The sequence below is a fragment of the Canis lupus genome, chromosome 6 (assembly GCF_011100685.1).
Source record: "Canis lupus familiaris isolate Mischka breed German Shepherd chromosome 6, alternate assembly UU_Cfam_GSD_1.0, whole genome shotgun sequence".
NCBI classification, from domain to species: Eukaryota; Metazoa; Chordata; class Mammalia; order Carnivora; family Canidae; genus Canis; species Canis lupus.
The window spans coordinates 50,710,188-50,730,146 of NC_049227.1; the positions used below are offsets into that span (position 1 = coordinate 50,710,188).

Consider the following 19,959-nt stretch of genomic DNA (forward strand, 5'->3'; position numbering starts at 1 on the left):
CTTCACTTATTGGATTTACAGTTTTCTGTGTTCTAGTAGCCTTCTATATGAAATAATGGTGATCAGACTTCCTCCAGCGAACCATCATTCTCAGAATAATGCTTAGTACATAGTATAAGTTCCATAAAGGATAGCTGTTATTATTGAATTACAGTGGAGTGGTGTCATTCTACTCTACCTTTAAGCCTACCTTGGTGGGGGAGTGTTTATTCTGGGTAAATTTAACCCTTATTTCTACTAACCTAATGGATGAGATTGGTAGGTGTGAACAACAGAGAAGGTTGGGAGGTAGGGGACAAAGAAATAAAACAGCCTATGAAAGAGGGAAAGGTGAGAAAGTGAAGTGATGGTGAGCCATCAACAGTGGCCTCAAAAACCATGGGTACCACTGTCATGTAACTTTGCCCTTTACTCAAGATGGTTGGGTACTTACTCTTTTTTTATTTTTTAAAGATTCTGAGGCTTTCCTTTTTTAGTTCCTTAACGTTCATGTCATTGTGTAGTCTTTAGCTGGTCCTTTTTTTTTTAGCTGGTCCCTTTAATAGGTGCTTTGTTCAAGTCTGCCCATCCTTTCATCCATCCATCATCCATATTTTTCCATTCATTTATTTATCAAGCTACATAGTCACAGGTATTCCCCTATGTGCTAGGCATTGTACTAGGCTTTTTCTGATGGGGGCTGGGGGACAGATACTTCTTCTTCTTCTTTTTTGCTGGAAATCTGATTCATTTTGGTCTTTTTGTGAAATTAAAAAAATCTCCTGAATTAAAAATAATCAGAATATCTGGGAAATTAAAAACAACAACAGATGAACTCCTACAAATCTGATAAACCAATTACTCAAATATGGAGAGTGAAAAACAAGCTTGGAATGATTTTGACTCATGTAATTGCTTCAGAATAATTTCTTAAGTGTTTCTAGGCAACAGCAAATTTAAGAAGAAGAAACAAATGGTGGTTTCTCTCTCTCTCTCTCTCTCTCTTTTTTTTTTTTGCCTTTTCTCCCTTTCTCTTCTCTCTCATGTTGTCACAAAAGAGCACCTTGTGTTATCTCCCACAATGTAATGCTAGATATGGCTGGCTAGGTCAGGGCAGGAAGGCAGAAACATTTGGAATGTGATATGTAGCCTTCCTCACTGCATTGGATGCGACATTAGTTTCATTAAGGTACAGGTGGACCTCACAGGTAGATCAGAGCATTAGGTAGGGTTAAATTTGGATTGAAATCAAACGAGCTGGATTTCGATAAACCACAACCAGCATCAAAATCATTTAACCTTTATATTTCTACGTCAATCCTTTGAGTTCCTTTTTGAAATTGAATCTTACCTGCTATTTTTTTTTGAGTTAACTGAGTAGATTATTGCTTTATATGATATTGAGAAGAATGCATTTCCTAATACTGAATCTCCCTTTGTGGAGGAATTTCCTTTATGTGGGGTGGTGGTAGCTGCGGCCTGCTCCTCAGATTTTCTCATGACATACAATCACACAGAAATCTACTCCTTCATGTATCTTCCTATTAGTACCATATGGGCAGGCAGTTTCTAACCATTTGGAGACAAATGAGAGCTCATTAAAGGAAGGCAGAGGGTCAGAAGTACACTTTAGAATATGAAAAAAAAAGGTCCTTACTAAAGAACATTTAATCATAAGTAGATAATCCTTCTCAAAGGGAAGGCAGTGCGTTTGTCTCATTCTCCTTGGCAGTTAACCTTTTGCATTTTATGCTTGTGACATTTCTGTCAGGCGCTCTGTGTGCTCCAATTGAAGTCAGAGGTCTTTGGACACAGCTCAAAAAGTAGCAAGTGTCTGGAGGGCAGCTTGATGTAAACCATTTTGGCAGGAGTCATGGAGAACAGCTGGGCAGCTGCATAGGAAAGAGGAATCTAGAATGTGAATGACATAGTTCCTTGGGATACTTCTGAGGGTGCTTGGTGGGGGGATGGTGGTCATTTGGGGTACAGGCTATTGGATGGAGGGAATCAACAGACGTGACAAAAGAGGATTTCTAAGCCAGCCTATAAATGTATGCACATGGATGTCTGGACTAAGAAGTCAGCACTGGATTTGCACCTGCGCCTATAATCAGGAAGTAAGTGGTTCAGTGGTCACAGTAAGAACAGGGCTCATCTGGGAGACAAATTGAAAGTCTATTTAAGCAAAGTGATTCAGAAGGAGTTGTTCAATATCATTTTCCTCCTGGGAACATTTCTTCCTAAGGTATTAATCAGGGCACCAGGCAAAATACTAATATTGTTCCAAAGCTGAGAATGTGTCTCTGAGACAAAAACCATGGAAACCTACTTATTTTCTGAAATGTTGCTTCTCTGAAAGAAAAACTGAGAGGATGAATAAGCAGACATGCTTTACTTAAAGGTTAGGTGTGAGTCAGGGAACCTCTGAGTGTTTTCAATATGGCAGAGAGTCATCTGAACGTCTATATAAAATGATGCATGTGAAAGAGTGAAATCATAGCATGGATTGGAAATAAAAAGTGCTGTAAAAGGGTAGCATTTGCAGGATTTGACTTCTGTAAAAGTTTTCTGCAGGATCTGAGGCATAATTTATTTCTATAATTAAGACTTCTAATTTGATTTTAAATCTTGGGTCTTAAGTTTTTAGCTGTAGGAGTCAGGGCAAGTCAGCATCTAAAAATGTCATTTTTCTCACCCATTAAATGTTATCTACCTCATAAGGTGATTGTTGGTATTCAACAAAATAATCTATATGAAGGACTTAACACAGTGCCTGGTCTATAACACACACTGTAAAAACTAACTGCTGTTGTTAGCATTTCAGTCTTCAAGCCATAAAGAAAACCCATCAATTATTTCCAAATGGAAAGAATCCTACTTGGGTGCTAATCTCAGTTTACTCAAAGAAAAAGATTCTTTGTACTGGCATAAGGAAATGAGAGATCTTGGCCAAAAGATAAAAAGCCCCTGATAAATCTCCAGGCAGTGTCCTTCTTTCAATTGTTTTTGACTCCTAGTAAGGAATAGGATCTAATATTTTTTGAACACCTACATGTATGAGGCACTCAAGAAGTTGCTTCACTGATAAAGTCCTGTGAAGTCACTATAATTATCCCATTATTACAGACAAGGAAACTGAGGCCCAAAGAGATGAAAGAACACATCCAAGCTTCTGTATGTACTATGGTTGGCAGAAATAGGGACTTGAATGCCAAAGGCCACACTCTTTCAGTTCATCTCACAAGACTGTGGAAGTATAGTAGTAGGAATGAAAACTCCAGGGGCAGTCTGGTCCTGCTACAGACCCTGAAGGAACAGCAACGTTTCTATTTTGATGTTCCCATTAAAATCTTATCCTCTAGCTGAGAGGCCTGGCAGATGGCAAATGTCACCCTTGAGCAGTCATTGAAGTCAAATGATAAACACATTCAGGGCTGGGGATGCTTCCCCTGCTTAGGGAAGGAAGATGGCTGTGGCTGGCTCGACCCCATTGGTTGACTTCATTGCTTCTTGGAGCTAACAGGAAAATGTACTTTATTTAGCTGGTAATACTAGCTCCTTTAAGTGCCTCAGGTAGTTGTTTTGGAGACAGATTAAATCTAAAAACACGAACCTGATGTTGAGCAGCTTTAGAAATATCTGAGAAGAAAATGTTCAGTTATCAGGTAAAGCTGCTCTGGCAACATGATTTCTACGATGTGGGGCAGTAGTGGAGGCTGCTTAATACAGACAAGGCACAGATATTTTTTTCCTCTGTATGTTGCTTCAGAACATTCTGTTCTCTGCACATTTTTAACAAGATAAACATGGCTTTGTGGGTCACAGTGATGCAAATTCTTTAGTAACTCTTGGCAAATACCTTTGTAGGGCCATTCCTTAAACAAGGCAATTTGCTGGGAGGTGGTAGGTGTTTCAGCATTTCCAGGACATTTCCACTTACAGCACTCCTTTAGTTTTACAGCAGGAGAACACTAAACCTGACTGGTTTTGAGGCCCATGTTTACCCATGCTTCTGTGAACTCGACTAAGTCCTCTATCCTTTCCAAGCCTATTTTGCCGTGTCTGCCACGGAGATGTCAGTGCTTTCTAGGATTGCTGTGAAAATTAAATGGCTTAATGTAAGTGCAAGTGCTTTGCAAATTGCACAAGGGCACTTAAAAATGAATCATTCTTGTTACTATTATTTCTATTTAGGGGTTGACATCATTCGGTGTTAATAAAGGAGCACTGATGGTTAATGACACCCTAAAGATTCAAAACAAAGTTGTAGTGAAGTCACAGGCACGAAAAGCACAGTGTAGAGAATCTAGTCAATAATATTGTAATAACATTGTATGGTGACAGATGGTGACTATGTTCATCATGGTGAGCACTGTGTAATGTACAGTTGTTGAATCACGATGCTGTGTTCCTGAAACTAATATAATAATATTAGATGTCAACTATAGTTCAATTAAAACAAAACAAGAAACCCTCATAATTCATAATAAGGTGCCAGAAATTGGGTAATGTATAGACACGTAACTAGTAATTTAATATAGATATTAGAGACTTCCTATAAAAGATAATAACTCTTCAGACCATAGAGTGTGGTCTGGAATGCTGTGTGCTGTCACTCTATAGGCAGCATAGCATAGTCAAATGAGTTAGTTTCTGATCCTCCACTTCCTAATTGTGTGAATTTTTCAACCTCTGCACAAAAAGTGAAGATGATGACACTGTGTCAGGGTTATGAAGATTAAATGGGATGATATACGTAAAGTATCTGGTGGGTAATATGGCTAGTAAATATGGTTTCTCTACTTCTTCTGGCTCCTCTTTCTCCTTTTGTTTTTTTTTTTTTGTCAGATAGGAGCTCTAACTAGGCAATCCACGGTCAATACCGCTAGAAGCTTATGTGCTTCTCAGAGCATTCAGGCATGGACTGAAAGCAATCAGTAGAACCCTAGTAAATTCTCTGGGATTACTTACAATGTTGCCCAAACTTGTTAATGGAGTCTATGTAGCCACTTCAATTATCATCAAGTGCAGAGAAAGTTGTAGGTGTTCAATAGGGGCAAAGATTCTTAATGAGGAGGCTCTGAAGGGAAGCATGGAGGTGTCTACAGAGTGCAGGGGATGCCGGGATTAAATCCAGAACTCCTTTGGAGAAAAGGATTCTGTATTGATGATGAGAAAGTAATCATCAGCTAAGCCAGACTTTGGTAAGAAGCTCTTGCTAAGGGATGCCTTATGGAGGATCACGCTTTCCAAACTTTAGAGTTGATTTTTTGAGTTATTTTTAAGTATTTGTTCTACTATTCAGAAGCACTTCACATCTTTGAGCAAGCAACGGAGGAGTTGTAAATGTAAGCATTTCAATGATTACAATATAACTTTTAAAGAATTGTTAGTTTAAAAACATCTCAATGAGTAGTCAATGATTTTAGCTCTTAAGTATACAAGTGCATGAAATTAGGCAAGCAAAATGAAAATCAGTTTAAAAAGGAAGCTTTTTTCCATGTTGTCAATTTGAGGCCTAATGCAATCTGTCCGTATAGTGTGCTGAGGATGGACAGAATGTGGTCGTTTAGCTATGGGATATTTTCACTTTGCAGGTCTTTTCCTATAGCTCTCACCAAAGAGAACAAAGTCGCGGTGAGTGAGATTTTGAAAGCTACCTATGTTTCAAAGATCCATAGGCTTTAAATTGTTGTCATTATTATGCCATAAGAAATCCCATCTTTTTTCCATGCATAGGTTAGAAAATGGTTCTAACATTTTCTTTCTTCCATGCTATCTGTATTTTGTGATAATACTAATAACCCCATCTTCTATTCCAGCTTTTCAATTTTTTCATATCCATCACCTCATTTTAAGCCAAAGCAATTTAAAAACTTTCCTTGTTACGTCATAAGTTGCTGACTTAGTACCGATGGTGTGTGATGGGCAGGGAAGGACATTGCGAAGTGAGGTCAACACTTGCAACCCAGTAATTAGGGAAGTAGAAGAGAGAAAATGCTAGTAAAGTATTCCTATGGTGTCTTCTCTTCCAAAGTATGGTTGTGACTGGGGAGAGCCTGGGAGAAGGGTGATGGAGGCACAGTGTAAACACACCTGTAGGGCTGTCACCTGTCCTAAGGTGAGAGTGGGGGATGGGGCTGGGAAGGACTGTTTTATGATCACCTGTTATGTGCCAGGTAGGTGCCAGTAGCTGAGCTACAATATACAAAATACATATATTTTTCATTTGCTCAATAACTACAAAAGATATTATTACTACCGTTTTATAGATGAGGAAATAGGCCTGGAGAGCTTTGGGTAAGTCACTACTATGTATTTAAAAAATATATCTGTTGTCTTCTGGTGTTGTCTTAGCCTTTATTAGAAATCCAAATGGAAGATCTGATTTTGTCTCTAAAAATAAGAATGGCTCTTATATATGCAAAGTCAAACTAAAAGAAGTTGTGGAGTGTCTCAGTGAGGGTCATACCTGAGGATACTTTGTTCTAGAACCTGGATCTGGTGCTGGTCTTGTTGATTTTGCTTCTTCATCTCTTCCTGTTCTTTTCCGCTGCTGACTCCATCTAGAAGCCATTTCTCCCTTAAGGCCTTTTTCTGATATCAGGAAACATAAAGATGTTTTTATATCAGTCAACAATTTCCAAAATCTCTGACTGCTTTGAAATATTTTGAATTTTAATATGGACAGAATAAAGAGAAATGATTTTTTCCCACTGCTTTGCCTGAATAAATCTGGTATTTTCCTTCAGTGTACACTTTGTGACTCCCTCCCAAAGCCAGTTTATGTATCTAAATTCTATTATCTTTCAAGTTCTAGTTCAGGTCCCTCCTTCTCTGTGAAACTCTCCATCCCCCCCCCCCCCCCCCATGCTCACCCTCAGAGAACTCTCTTTTCTCTGAATCATGCAGCACTGTCTGTTTACATATGCTGTATGTCTACCAGTTGTACGGGGACCTTATCATGTGATACCTTACTATTATTTATTTGGTTAATGGGTATACATCTTGTGTCTTTGAAGTGGAAGCCTCCTTTAAGCCATTTTTTATTCATCTCAATGACAGTGTACAGCTCATGTTCCAAAAAATCTTTGTGGGATTATTTGAAATGATGGGCAAAACAAGAAACTGCTATTGTATCTTAAACCATTCAATGTTAGTCTTAAGTGGTGTGGTCAGGATTTATTGCTTTGCCTACCCAATACCCCTTCTTTTTTTTCTGAGAACCATCCTGGTTCCAGATACCCAAGTTCAGCACAGATTACTTGTTCCAATAATGTGATGCACAAAGTTCACTGATCTGTCTAAATATTGGTGAGTTGAATTTTTGTTAACTTTAACAACAACAAAAACCTTATGTTTTATCACATGCAGAAAAACCCCCTTGAATTTGCATGAAGGAATTACAATCCTATACTTTGCCTGTAAGAAAACTTAAAGCAAATGAGACATGTGTTAATTTTGGAGGGAACTTACCTAGCATCCTATCCATGTCTTACTTCGGAATTGTTAGATATTATTTCAGAGAGTTTGAGTTTCTCCTGAAGAAAACTGTTCTCCCGGGCAGCCCGGGTGGCTCAGCGGTTTAGCGTTGCCTTCAGCCCAAGGTGTGATCATGGAGACCCGGGATCGAGTCCCATGTCGGGCTCCCTGCATGGAGCCTGCTTCTCCCTCTGCCTGTGTCTCTGCCTCTCTCTCTCTCTCTCATGAATAAATAAATAAAATCTAAAAAAAAAAAAGAAAACTGTTCTCCCTATATATCTAACTACCTATAAATTATTTGTTCAAAAATTGCTTATTGGGGATTGACTGTTTCTAAAATGGTGAGGAGAGAAGAATGGGAACTTTGTATTTTCTGAGATTTCTTTCTCTTACACCACGATTAAAATGAGACCAAGTAAAAAGAACTGGAGAGGATGCTAGGATTAATGGTACTGGAATATAAATACCTTTGAATTTTAAACAAAATTTAAATAAGGTTGACTGTGGTAGGTAATTATCAAGTGATGGTTATTTTAAGTGAGGCAATGGTTTCCAAGACAATAAGAAACATTACATTGATTACAAATATATATTCTATGGAATTATAGTTTTTAGGACTGATAAAACCTGGACTGCTCTAGTTGAAGCATTGAGGGGGCCTGGCAGCCATGGATGCACAAAACAGTTTGAAAGCCACCAGACTGAAAAACGACCTTGTCCCAGCTAATCATATTTGTGCTGGCCTTTTCAGATTTTCAGGCAATTGCTTGTGGACAACACACCCCATAAGAGTGGTTTGTAGCCAGAGATTATTTTCCTCAGTGTTATCTTAACCCTTAATTACAGCTGTTTAGCCGTTTGTAAAAATGTTCTCCTACAGACACAGTTAAATGTTATTAATAAAGGTCAAAGATTTATCACTTGAGATCAAAGATGCCAAGAAAATCTTAGTATACTATCATTTTAAGAATTTACCTTGATTTTAATTTATTTTTCTTTGATGGAATGTGATGATAGCTAATGCATAGTAATGAAGACAGATGACACCTCTCAAAGTAAATTATAGTCCTTACAAACCACCTACGAGGACAGTTTCAGTCATTTACATCCATATCACTATAAGAAGCATTGAGATGGGATGGTTTTATGTTGCTGAGTTACGGAGAACAGAGAATAATTCCTGTGATGTGATTATTTGAACTTAGGGCTATAGCCTTGGTTCTTAGTGTGGCTAGGAATAAGAATAATTTTAATTTTAGCCTTATAGAACTTTGTTCATAATTCACAAAAGGTCATTTACTTCTGAGATCTTTGCCAGAAGTAAAATGACAAAAATGAATGTGTGAATCAACTCTTTGCCTCTGAATATAAAATATGCAATTTGGATGTGCAGTTAAAACGATACGGTTCAATCACATACTATAACATATAGTTGTTTTGTTTTTAGGTCACAGTTTAGACTTGTGCTTTCATCTATAAGGTCGATGAAAAATGTATGTCACCACAATGATATTCAGAATCAAAAGCCATCGTAACTAAGTGAAAATATAAGTGACATGTAGGTAATAGATCTTTGGGCAGTTTTTTTTAGGGAAAGGTTTTCCTGAAGCATTTTGCATGCTATATTACAGTAGACTTTAGGAACAAATTAATTTTTCATACAAATCAAGTGGACTTCCAGAAAAGAAAAGTTTTCTAAGCTAAGTGTATTTTGTGTTTCTTGGCAGCAGACTGCGATCATGTAACTAGGCAAGGAGCAGCACAGTGTACAAATCTCAAGAATGTTTGAAAGCTAGAATGCTACTCATGTCCCCCGAAACTCCCTTTCTAGAGTGTCATTGGTATAACTGATTGCCAGGTTCCAGAGCCAGAGAATATCAGAACGAGTTGCTACCATTACTTTGCAATATATGTACTAATGATACAGAGGAGTCCTTTGTAAATGTTTGTGTTTGTGTTTAAAGTGTGTCACTGAAGTGTAATGAAACAGCTCGCAATTGGGAAAGTGCTCAGGACAGTCAGTAGGGTGGAGACAGATGGATAAAGAAGAGAAGAAGAGAAAGACTGGTTAACTGTAGAGACAACAGAGCTTTCTTGACTTGGTGAACGTATTGTATTATGAACTTTATAAATACTTCAGGGGTGCCCGAGTGGTGCAGTCGGTTAAGTGACTGACTCTTGGTTTTGGCTCAGGTAGTGAGCTCGGGGTCATGAGATCAAGCCCTGCGTGGGGCTCCACACTTAGTGTGGGGTCTGCTTGAGATTCTCCCTCCACCCCTCTCACTCTGCTCTCTCAAATAGAGAAATCTTTAAAAAATATTTCTGCACATCTCTGAACCCCATTTGTAATGGTGCCCAGTTGCTGTTTGGTACAGGCAACCATTTTCTGCAAAACACTATTCAAACAGCCCTGCTTTCCTCTATGTTCCCTTTGTGGTCCATGCCTCGCATGCGGTGCTCATCACGGTGGGAGTGTCACTGCAGGTTTCAGTGTCAGTTATCATTTTAAGGACACAGGTCAAACTTTATTGTGTCTTCTTAGTGTCCTGCTTAGTACCTTACACATAATGGGTATTTAATAAGTATTTTTTACTAAAAGGCCCTCTATACATCCATATGAATCCTACTTATCATTTAGACTCGGTTTAAATCCCACATCTTTAATAGATCTGCTTTGACCTCCTCAGATTGAAGAGTACGCCTAATCTTGTTTTTGTTTTTAAAGATTTTATTCATTTATTCATGACACACACACACACACACACACACACACACACAGAGGCAGAGACACAGGCAGAGGGAGAAGCAGGCTCCTTGTGGGGATCCCGATGTGGGACTCGATCCCAGGACCCTGGGATCACTACCTGAGCCGAAGGTAGACACTCAACCCCTGAGCCACCCACCTGGGTCCCACACCTTATATTCTTATTTATTTTTATTTTTATTTTTAAAAAAGATTTTATTTATTCATGAGACACAGAGAGAGAGGCAGAGTCACAGGCAGAGGGAGAAGCAGGCTCCATGCCGGGAGCCCAATGTGGGACTCGATCCCAGGACTCCAGGATCACAGCCTGGGCCAAAGGCAAATGCTCAACCACTGAGCCACCCAGGCGTCCCATATTCTTATTTAAATTAAAAAAAACTTTTAATTTGTCCTAATTATTTATTTAATCCTGAGTTCCCTGCTAGGTTGCAGGCAGAAGGGCTACAGCCCTCTGGGGCCACTGTTAGTCTGTATGGCATTAATATGATAAGCAGGAAAAAGTGTATCTCACCTCCACCCCTTCTGGTCAGTGCACAGCTCGGGAAGATGGATAGCACCTTTGTGCAGAGAAAAAGAAATGTTCTCCTTCAGACAGAAAGAGTCCTATGCCAGCATGCACAGTTCTAAAGGAGTGTGGGCAGGGTTTTAGCACCCCTTTCTCAGGTATCTTTGTGCAGTACACAATCTGCACAACAGTGTACGGAGATATAAAGCATGATAAATGTTCTGATTGGATTGGATTAGACAAAGTCTCCTGGGTTCCAGAAAGCAAACCTATAGGGAAGATCATGTATTATTTTTGGACTGGTTTTGGCAAGTATTGAAAAAAGGTGTCACCTCAGAAACAGACTTTTCAGCGAGTCAGGGTCAGAGCTTTCTTTTGTCAAACTTGCTTCCTACAATGAACTCAGGGGATGTTTAACCCTTTCTCCTACTGTGAGCTCTACTGTTTGGCTACCCACTCTATAAGGACCGTCATTGCTAATGCTAGAGAGCTATCCATTTACTCAGAAGTAGTCATTAGTTTATTGTGAGACTCAAAGTGTGTGTGAGTATGTGTGTGTGTGTGTCAGAGTGAGAGAGAGAGAGAGAGAGAGACAGAATAAGCACTGGTTATGGAATTAGAAATGGCTTAGCTCAAAAATTACTGTGGATTTGACTTTTGATCAGAGTTTCACCAAAATAACTTGGTAAAATTTGTTTTAGTTCCATTGATTTTTCTGGTTATACACACTGCATTTCTTGGCTCTATCTACTAGTCGCATAAATTCAGGATGACATACTGCAAGGATAACAGGCTAAATCTACTTTGAAATTATCCATCAAACATTGGAAATGTCAATTTATATAGGAGCAAAGAAACAGAATCCAGAGAGCGGAGGTTAATTGGAATCCCAAATTATGTTTCTTTTCAGAGGTGGCTACTTGATCCATCAGAAAGTCGAGTGAGCTGAGTTCGGCAGGTTTATCTTAAGCGTGTAGACCCCACGAGTGTAAGGCATTGTTTCATTGAGGGATTAATTAAATCTATTGATAGGAGCCTTGCTAGATAAGTAGCTTCCTGCTTGGGTCTGTTCACAAGGAGCTCCTGTTTGTCATTTGGTTGCATCCTGTGGCTAAGCTACGCAATAAAATGTTGAAACTCAATGTGCTTTAATTACAAAATGACCACACCCATGGAAGATGTAAAGTCTGATTTTAAAAATGGAGGTTTATTTCTGGTTATGATCTCATGTTTTGTCAAAACAAAAAAACAAAGGAAAACAAAACTCCCCAAACATACTCAAACAATATTGGATTCATTGCACTGAGCTTTTAAATATAAGCATCCTTGACTCGGCCAGACAGTGTCTGTTGTACACCCCCTGGGAGAAGGCTGGCTTTTCATTGATTTCAAAAGGGACTTCCTAGCTGGATTGGTCCCTAGGGATGTTAAGCAAGACTGTGTTCGGGGCCAAATTAACAAGGCTGACTTCTCAAGGTTACCCAAGAAAATGAGGAAATTCAGTAGTAAAAGATAAAAGTAATACAAGCATGTTTTCAATTTTCTACATGTTTACCAGAAGGTATTAATCTCATATGCACATATTATGAGCTCCTTGGCCTCCTCTATGGTTATTAGGGTGTTAGTAGAAATATGTTGAATTTTTTTCCTTCCTAGAGCATCTTTACCATAGAAATTTTGAGTGCTAGTAAGCTATTTGAATACAAAATCATTGAAATGAAATTAAATTCATAAATTACCTTCAAATGCTGGTGCTTTAGTTTTTCTTCTTCTATTCTCAGCCGCTTCTGTGAGATTTCTTCCTGTATTTTTCTTTTATCCTGAAATAAAAGAAGTTCCAGCATAATCAACTTTTTCAATTTGCTTAAATATGTTTCCTTGGGGTTGTCGTCATTACCGAATGGCTGGCCAGCAGTATGCTCTTGGCACTGGTAGGAAGCTGCTTTGGAAACTCAGATTTCAAAGCGACGGAGGGCAAAGTGAGACATTCAAAGCATTTTGCTGGTGGAAAACAATATAAGGTGCTTTTTCAAAGAGAACTTGAAAATATTTTAATGTCTTTCCTTCCCTCCCATTAATCTCGCAAGATTGAGCTGTTGAGTGATGCGATGGAAAAAGTGAATTTTAAGGAGGGAGTTTTGAAATAGGCAGGAGGAAAGCCTGCGAGGAGGGAGACTGTTCCTGGCACAGGGGTGAAGGAACCGCCAGGGAAAAGGTCTGCTTATGTGGGAAAACAGGATAGCTAGCCTACAGAGCATTCAAAAACTAGAAAGCTAGAAAGTGGCAGTGTTTCCTCCTTGTATAACTTGCTATGTGGAGATAGAGAAAAAAGAGTTCAGATAATGCTTGTTAACAGTAAGAGGGCTTTTAGCTGTGGTTAAAAAATAATTCATGGGGAGATAGAGCCTCTTTCACCGAGTTTAAATTGCATTACCTCAAAAAACCCAGAAAGCATACCTGTTAATGGCCAGGGGTTGTACTTTTTAGAAAATACAGCATATGTATTAAATAGCCTGGGTTTGATTTCTGGCTCTGCCACTTACGAGCTCTATGCCCTTGGACAAAAATCCTTAACTTCTCTGTGCCTCAATTACTTCATCTGAACAATGAGGATAATACGAGAATCTACCTCATAAAATATGAGCATTAAATGTATGTGAAAGTCCCTAGCACAGAGTTTGACGCAGAGTGCCCTGTATTTGTTTAATAAAATTAAGTAAATAAGACATAATCTGTTAATCACAGAAAGTAGCACACTAATTCTGATAATGCTTCCATAAGCCTGAAATGTTTTAGAGATTCCCTCTCTGGAATTGTTTGAGGCATTTTATGAACTATGCAAAAGGCCCTTATTTCCTTATTATTATTATTTTTGGCCAGAGGTGACATTATCTTCCATCTATTTTATAAGAGTGGGTTTTAAATCTGCACTCAAAATTAAAACCTCCCCAAGGATAAAAATTTGTTGCTAATGAAGACAACTAAAAGAATTTGAAGCAGGCTCAGAAGGTAATTTAGAAGGAAGAGCTCCAAAGATACTCGGCAGCATTGTTGAAATAAGTGCATGGCTTCCTGATACGACTCCTTTGAAGATAAAAAACCTTTTTTTGGATGTGTAAGTTCAGGTACATTTGTTGAAGAAAAACAACATGTTGCTCTCTAGCTTTGTCATGTTTTTCTTTGTGTGTTAGAAGAATATATGACTTCATCAGTATCCCACTTTGTAAATTTCATAAGCAGCTCTTTTGAAAAGAAAAAAAACCCACTAACGAGGCAATGAGAGTGGGTCTTCATATCACTTCTGTGGATCAAATCTTGTCTTTAGGAACAAAAACTCTGATAACCTGTGAGTCTCTTCCACTGTATCTAAAGGCTGTAATTGAGCAAACATTGGTAATATTTTATTTTATTTTTTTAAAGATTTTTATTTAATTATTCATGAGAGATACAGAGAGAGAGAGGCGCAGAGACACAGGCAGAGGGAGAAGCAGGCTCCATGGCCGAGAGCCCGACGTGGGACTCGATCCCAGGTCTCCAGGATCAGGCCCTGGGCTGAAGGCGGCCCTAAATTGCTGAGCCACCAGGACTGCTCACTGGTAATATTTTAAATGTATTATGCCAAACATTTTGGTAAGTATTTTTTAGGCACTATCTCATTGAATCCCCATAATAACAAAGATGTTGCAATAATTTTCATTTTAGAAGAGAAAATGTAAGTTTAACTTAACTAACTAATCTGAACTCTCACAACTAACGGAACCAGGGTTTGAACCCAGGCAATTTGAGTTCAGCCTCCATGCTCTTAGCCGACTCATGGCACCATTTTCCTGAGTGAGTAATTAGTCCAGCTTCTCACAACTTCCTTCACTGTCCCATCTATCACGAAAAACTGTGGCCAATTCTGGTCGACAACAAGAGTGGGGCTTCTCATTTTCGTTTCATTTTTAGTGTTGGTGTGTAATCACCCACCTCTCACTATGGGTAGTCCATAGAGAAGAATGCCTTAAGTACAAGAGCCGACGTGAACCTAGCAAGGCTTCTCCACCCTTGTCCACAGCCAGTTTGGACTGGTTGCACCTTGGGATTAGTAATAAGGGAAGGAAAGCTGTGGGTAGGGGCAGGGCATCTGAAGTGTTTTGGCAACACAAGGCTTCTAGAGGGTTGCTAAGGAATATCAATGTTTTGTCTCTCAGAGTTAATGTGATGCCTCCCTTATGTCAGTCTAGGTAATTAAGAAGATAATTTATGATGTTGTAGGCATGATTCTCTTTTAAGATAGAAGCCCTTTTTCCTCATAAAATATTCAACAGCAAGTTATTATCCTTTTGCCAAATTTCATAGGAACTTGTAAGAATTACTGAAAAATAAGATGGCAATAATTTAATTTTGTTAAGGCAAAATAAGTCAATCTTAAGTTGTATACCTAGCTCTATTGCTAGTGTATCAAAAGTTACCATAGCCCTCTAATTCCTTCCCACATTATCATGGAACAAGTAGATATAAAATACCACCTGCTTCCCAAAAATTTCCCAGAAACTTGAGTATCTTCACATAGACATCTGTTATAACCTGGCACATCAGATACTTATTAATCAATTAATAACTATTAATTAATTACTTATTAATTAATTCTTATGAATAACTTATATAGATATTTACTTCTTTAATGTTCAACTAAGGAAGACTTCTGTTTAATGAACAGTTGCCTAGATATTTAACTGCCTGACTTAGAATATTTTAGCAGTTGACACCCACGAATTCTAATTCTGTATAAGGCTACTTCTTGATTATGTTGGGAATTAGTTTATTTATTTTGTGCAACTAGAAAGCTATTGTAACCATTCATGATTCAATGATATTATTGCAATCACGTACTTGATAAAGATAAGCACAATACTTGGGAGCGTGAGTATTTTAGAGATATGGATTAACGGGGATCTAATATTTTTTTTTTTAGGATCTAATATTCTTAAATGCTTGAATCTGTAAATAAGGTAGAACTGAAACTGAGTCATTTAATGATTAATTTATACAACACTGAGGTACTTATGTACAAATGCTGTGTTCAAGGTGTTGTGCAATGTTTAAAAATTATTCAGAAGTAGATACTTTCATCAAGAAATTTACATTCTTGGGCAGCCCGGGTGGCTCAGTGGTTTAGCACCGCCTTCAGCCCAGGGCATGATCTTGGAGACCCAGGGTCGAGTCTTGCGTCGGGCTCCCTGCATGGAGCCTGCTTCTCCCTCTGCCTGTGTCTCTGCCTATCTCTCTCTCTCTGTGTCTCTCATGAATAAATAAATAAAATCTTAAAAAAAAAGAAATTTACATTCTCATAGAGAAAGAAAACCATCCTCGTAATTATATAGTTTAAGAAAGTGATAAATGTCATTCCTGAGGCACAAAAGAAAGTTCTTTGAGATTTGAGGGGAGATAGGAAGCAGTTGTATCTAGCTGATGTGGGTGGGAGAGGCTCTGACATAGCATTTGAGTAGAGTATGTTAGTTGCTGGGGAGCAGGCGAGTGGGGAGAAAGGGTATTGAAGTTACAGGCTCCATGTGAGCAAAAACCTGGAAGCAGAAAATTGGGACATTATTTAGAACAGCGATTCTGGAATCCTAGTTGCCACACGAGTAGGGGAAATAAAATAGGGAAAACAGGATGAGAATTAGTCTTCAATAAAAAAAATTCTGGATGGCAGGACAAGGGGTTTGGAATTTACTATGTATTGGGATGGAAAGCAAGGGAAAGTGTTGAGAGAATTAATAGAGCTAAAACCATGTTTTAAGAAATTTAATGTAGCCTAACTGTGTAATAGACATTGAAGGAGGAACACTTGAATGGGGGATGATCAGTTAGGCTATGAGTCATACATAACACCAAGAGAGCTTGAGCAAGGGGTAGCAAAGGGTGGGGATGTCAGAGATACAAGGAGTTAAAATTGGTAGGACTTGGCAACTGGTGATGTGTATGTGGGAGAGGAAGGGGCCAAATGTGAGTACAGGGCTTTTATGCTTAGGTAAAGCAGAATTGCCAAGAGACACAAGAAATTCAGGAGAAGAAAGAAAGAATTTGGTAGGGGAGATTATGGATTCACACTAAGTTTGAGGTGTCTTTGGGACAACCAGATGGAGTTATTTGGTGGGCAGGTGAAACACTGGTTGGAGAGAGATGAGGGGTCAGAGCTAGAGATAAGGTTGTGTGAGTTTCAGAAGGAATGGCTGAAGTCAGAAGACTGTTAGAACATGACTGCGGACATGTTTATGAAAAGAGGAGAGCTAAGGACAGATCCTTCATGAAGCACCTACATTGAAGGGGTACAAGAGGAAGGGAATCCATATGGCATTTTATTTTGGGGTCAATCAGATATTATTTATAATAGAACTTGGCAACAGAATTAGGCTAATTCGATTAGTCAAATTGTTTCAGATTCATTCTGCTAGAAGCTTATCTTAAAATTTCATGACTAGCTTTGCTGACATTTTCATTGCTTGAGATCTCCAAAGAACAGTAAAAGCAGCTGCTTATTTGTATCTAAGTACTACCAGCAATACAGAACTTCTTGGTGATGTGCAAATAATAGTAACCTGGAAAGAAAGGGATGTGCTAACACACTATTTCTAGGAAAGAATCCCGGGCATAGTTGGAGGTTTACTAGATTTCATTGAAACTAGGTTTCTAAAATTCTTGAAAACTTCTTAAAAAAAAAAAATTCTTAGAAAAGGGACAAGCATTTCAAGAGGGAAGACAGACCTCGAAGCCTGGGCAGTTTAGAAGTGGAAACATGGCTACACAATTACAGATGATCTCAGGTAAGAAGAAAAGAGCACTACTATAAGCAAAACCAAACCAAATAGTTTGGTATCACTGGGAGCTCTCCAATGAGCTCATGAAACCAAGAATGAAGATAAACAGGTGGTACCTACCTGTAACAGTGTAAATAAAGGTAAAAAAAAAATTCAGGGGATGTCAAGACGAGAAGCATGTGAAAAACACGGAGGGCACAAAAAGCACGAGTGTATAGATAATTATATATACTTGTTATGTTGAGAGCAGAAAGGTAAAGGCAATCATTGGACAACTGAGATACGCGGTATTATAGCAACATGATGAAAATAGAACTATTCCATTTTTATTTTGCTTCCATATTTTTGACTAAGGAGAATAATCCTTAATCTTGGAGAGGGTAGGACAAGTAAGTTTAAAAGAAAATTGAAGCACAAGAGGAAATAGAGCACTGAAGACAGAGCTGCTCATATTCTGATGGGTTTCATTTCAGAGAGTAGAAAAATTTATTGACATGACAGAAAAGTATCATTATTATTTTTAGAGAGAGAGTGAGCAGGGAGGGGGAGGGGAGGGGAGGGAGAGAATCTTAAGCAGCCTCCACGCCCAGCCTTGAGGTGGGGCTCGATCTCACGACCCTGAGATCATGACCTGAGCGCAAATCGAGAGTCCCACGCTCAACATGCTGAACCACCCAAGCGCCTGAACGTAACAGAAAATTATTGTCAAGTAACCTTGGAATCTTGAGTGAAAAGTTCTCCAAAGCCTGAAAGTGGCAAATGCCCCCATTTTTGGAAGAGGAACTAAGGGGAATCATGAATATTTAAAGACTGGTGAATTTCCTGGTTAATCTCTGGCAGTCATAGAATGAATTATTAAACAATGTTGTATTTAAACGAACAATGTCTAGGAGATAACATTTGTTGATCAAAAATGAAGCTTTTAAAACTACCTTTATTTCTTTCTCTTAATCTTCCTAGATCTGCAGGTGATGAAGATTCTGGTGGTTGCAACAATAGCTAACATTTACTGGGAACTTTTTGTGAGTCAGGAACTATTCAAGTGCTGAAATGTATCAACTCATTTAATCTTTCCCCAATGTCTCTGAAATAGGGACCACGTTTATCCCCACTAGGTAGGTGAGGAAATTGAGAAATGAAGATATCTAGATCGTGGGAATTCAGTATACCTTTGTTTTAGCATGGCTTTGGATGAAGTTTCTTATTTTTTTCTTTCAGAAATTTGTGTAAATTCAAACAGGAAAAAAAAATAGTTGAAAGTGATTGTCTTAACATTAAAAAAAGAACAATGCCCTGTAAGAAGAGAGAAAACTAAAATTAAACCATAAACAAATAAACATAAATGTATTGAGGTAACTTTCTGACTCAGAATTTTGAGGGTGAAGTAAGGGTGGGCTGGAAGATTTATTGTTAGAAACTGCTCCAGGTAACTTTAGAGAATAGCTAGTTTTAGGAGTCAATGAATAAAATATGACCAAATCAAGATTTTGAAATACCTTGTCTATTAGGAATGCTGGATCCCAATTATTGCTTTTTTTTCTTACTAAATGTAAATTATGGAAGTTTGTAGAATGTGTTAATTGTAGAGGATTAAAAAAATCCAGACAACTTTAAAGAAAAAGATAAAATCTCTTTAGATTTCCCACTGCTTTAGAATTAACTACTGTCCATGTTTCGGTGCATTTTATTCCATTCTTTGTTCAGTACACCCAAACCATATTGTGTACCCTTTATGAACACACGTGCAAACCACACGAGGGGTCCCCACTCAGTTCTGCGTTCCATCTTTTGTGCTGAATATTGTATCATGAGCATTTATTTTATTAAATCTTATTAATTAAAATATTAAATTTTATTCAGGACGTCGTAATTTGCTTAATGAGTCTCTTTGCCTGTCCCTTAGGCTGTTTGAATCTTTTGCTATTCTAAGTAGTTGTGTGATGAAGTTCCTTATATGTAAATTTCCTCTTTCCTCTGATTATTTCTTCAAGACAGGTCCATAGAAGTTAGTTATGTAGGAGTAGGGATGTTTTAAAAATTCTTAGTAGAGAGTGCTAAAAAGACTTCAATGCAAAGCTGTTTTAACTTCTATGTCTCCGTAAGTGTCCATCACCTCACCCTTACTGATTATGAATGTTGCAAGTGAAAGATCCTTTATCAATGTCAATAAGGCAAATAGTACCTTATTTTAATGTCTTAATGAGATTTCTGAGATTAGTGTGGTCAAATATAATTCATAATTTTCTCAGCTATCTTATCAATTATTTTTTAAATTGCCTGTTTGTGATGTCTACCCATTTTTCTGTAAAATCTATTAATTACTTATCAATGTGTAAGAGCTCTTTGAATTAGGAATAGTAACCTTTTGTTTGTCATGTTAGTTGCAAATAATTTTCTTATTTGTCTTTCAACTTTATTTAGGTTGT

The 19,959-nt window shown here is 38.1% G+C and overlaps 1 protein-coding gene across 1 annotated transcript in view; it reads right to left on the reverse strand.

The window, feature by feature from the left end:
* Window positions 1-19,959, reverse strand: part of PALMD (palmdelphin) — a 49,631-nt gene that overhangs the window by 20,324 nt on the left and 9,348 nt on the right. The window contains exons 2-3 of the mRNA XM_038541231.1: window positions 12,470-12,550; window positions 6,452-6,576 (exon numbers count right to left, since the gene is read on the reverse strand). Of these exons, the coding sequence (XP_038397159.1) occupies window positions 6,452-6,576; window positions 12,470-12,550 (206 nt within the window). The remainder of the gene's footprint in view (window positions 1-6,451; window positions 6,577-12,469; window positions 12,551-19,959) is intronic.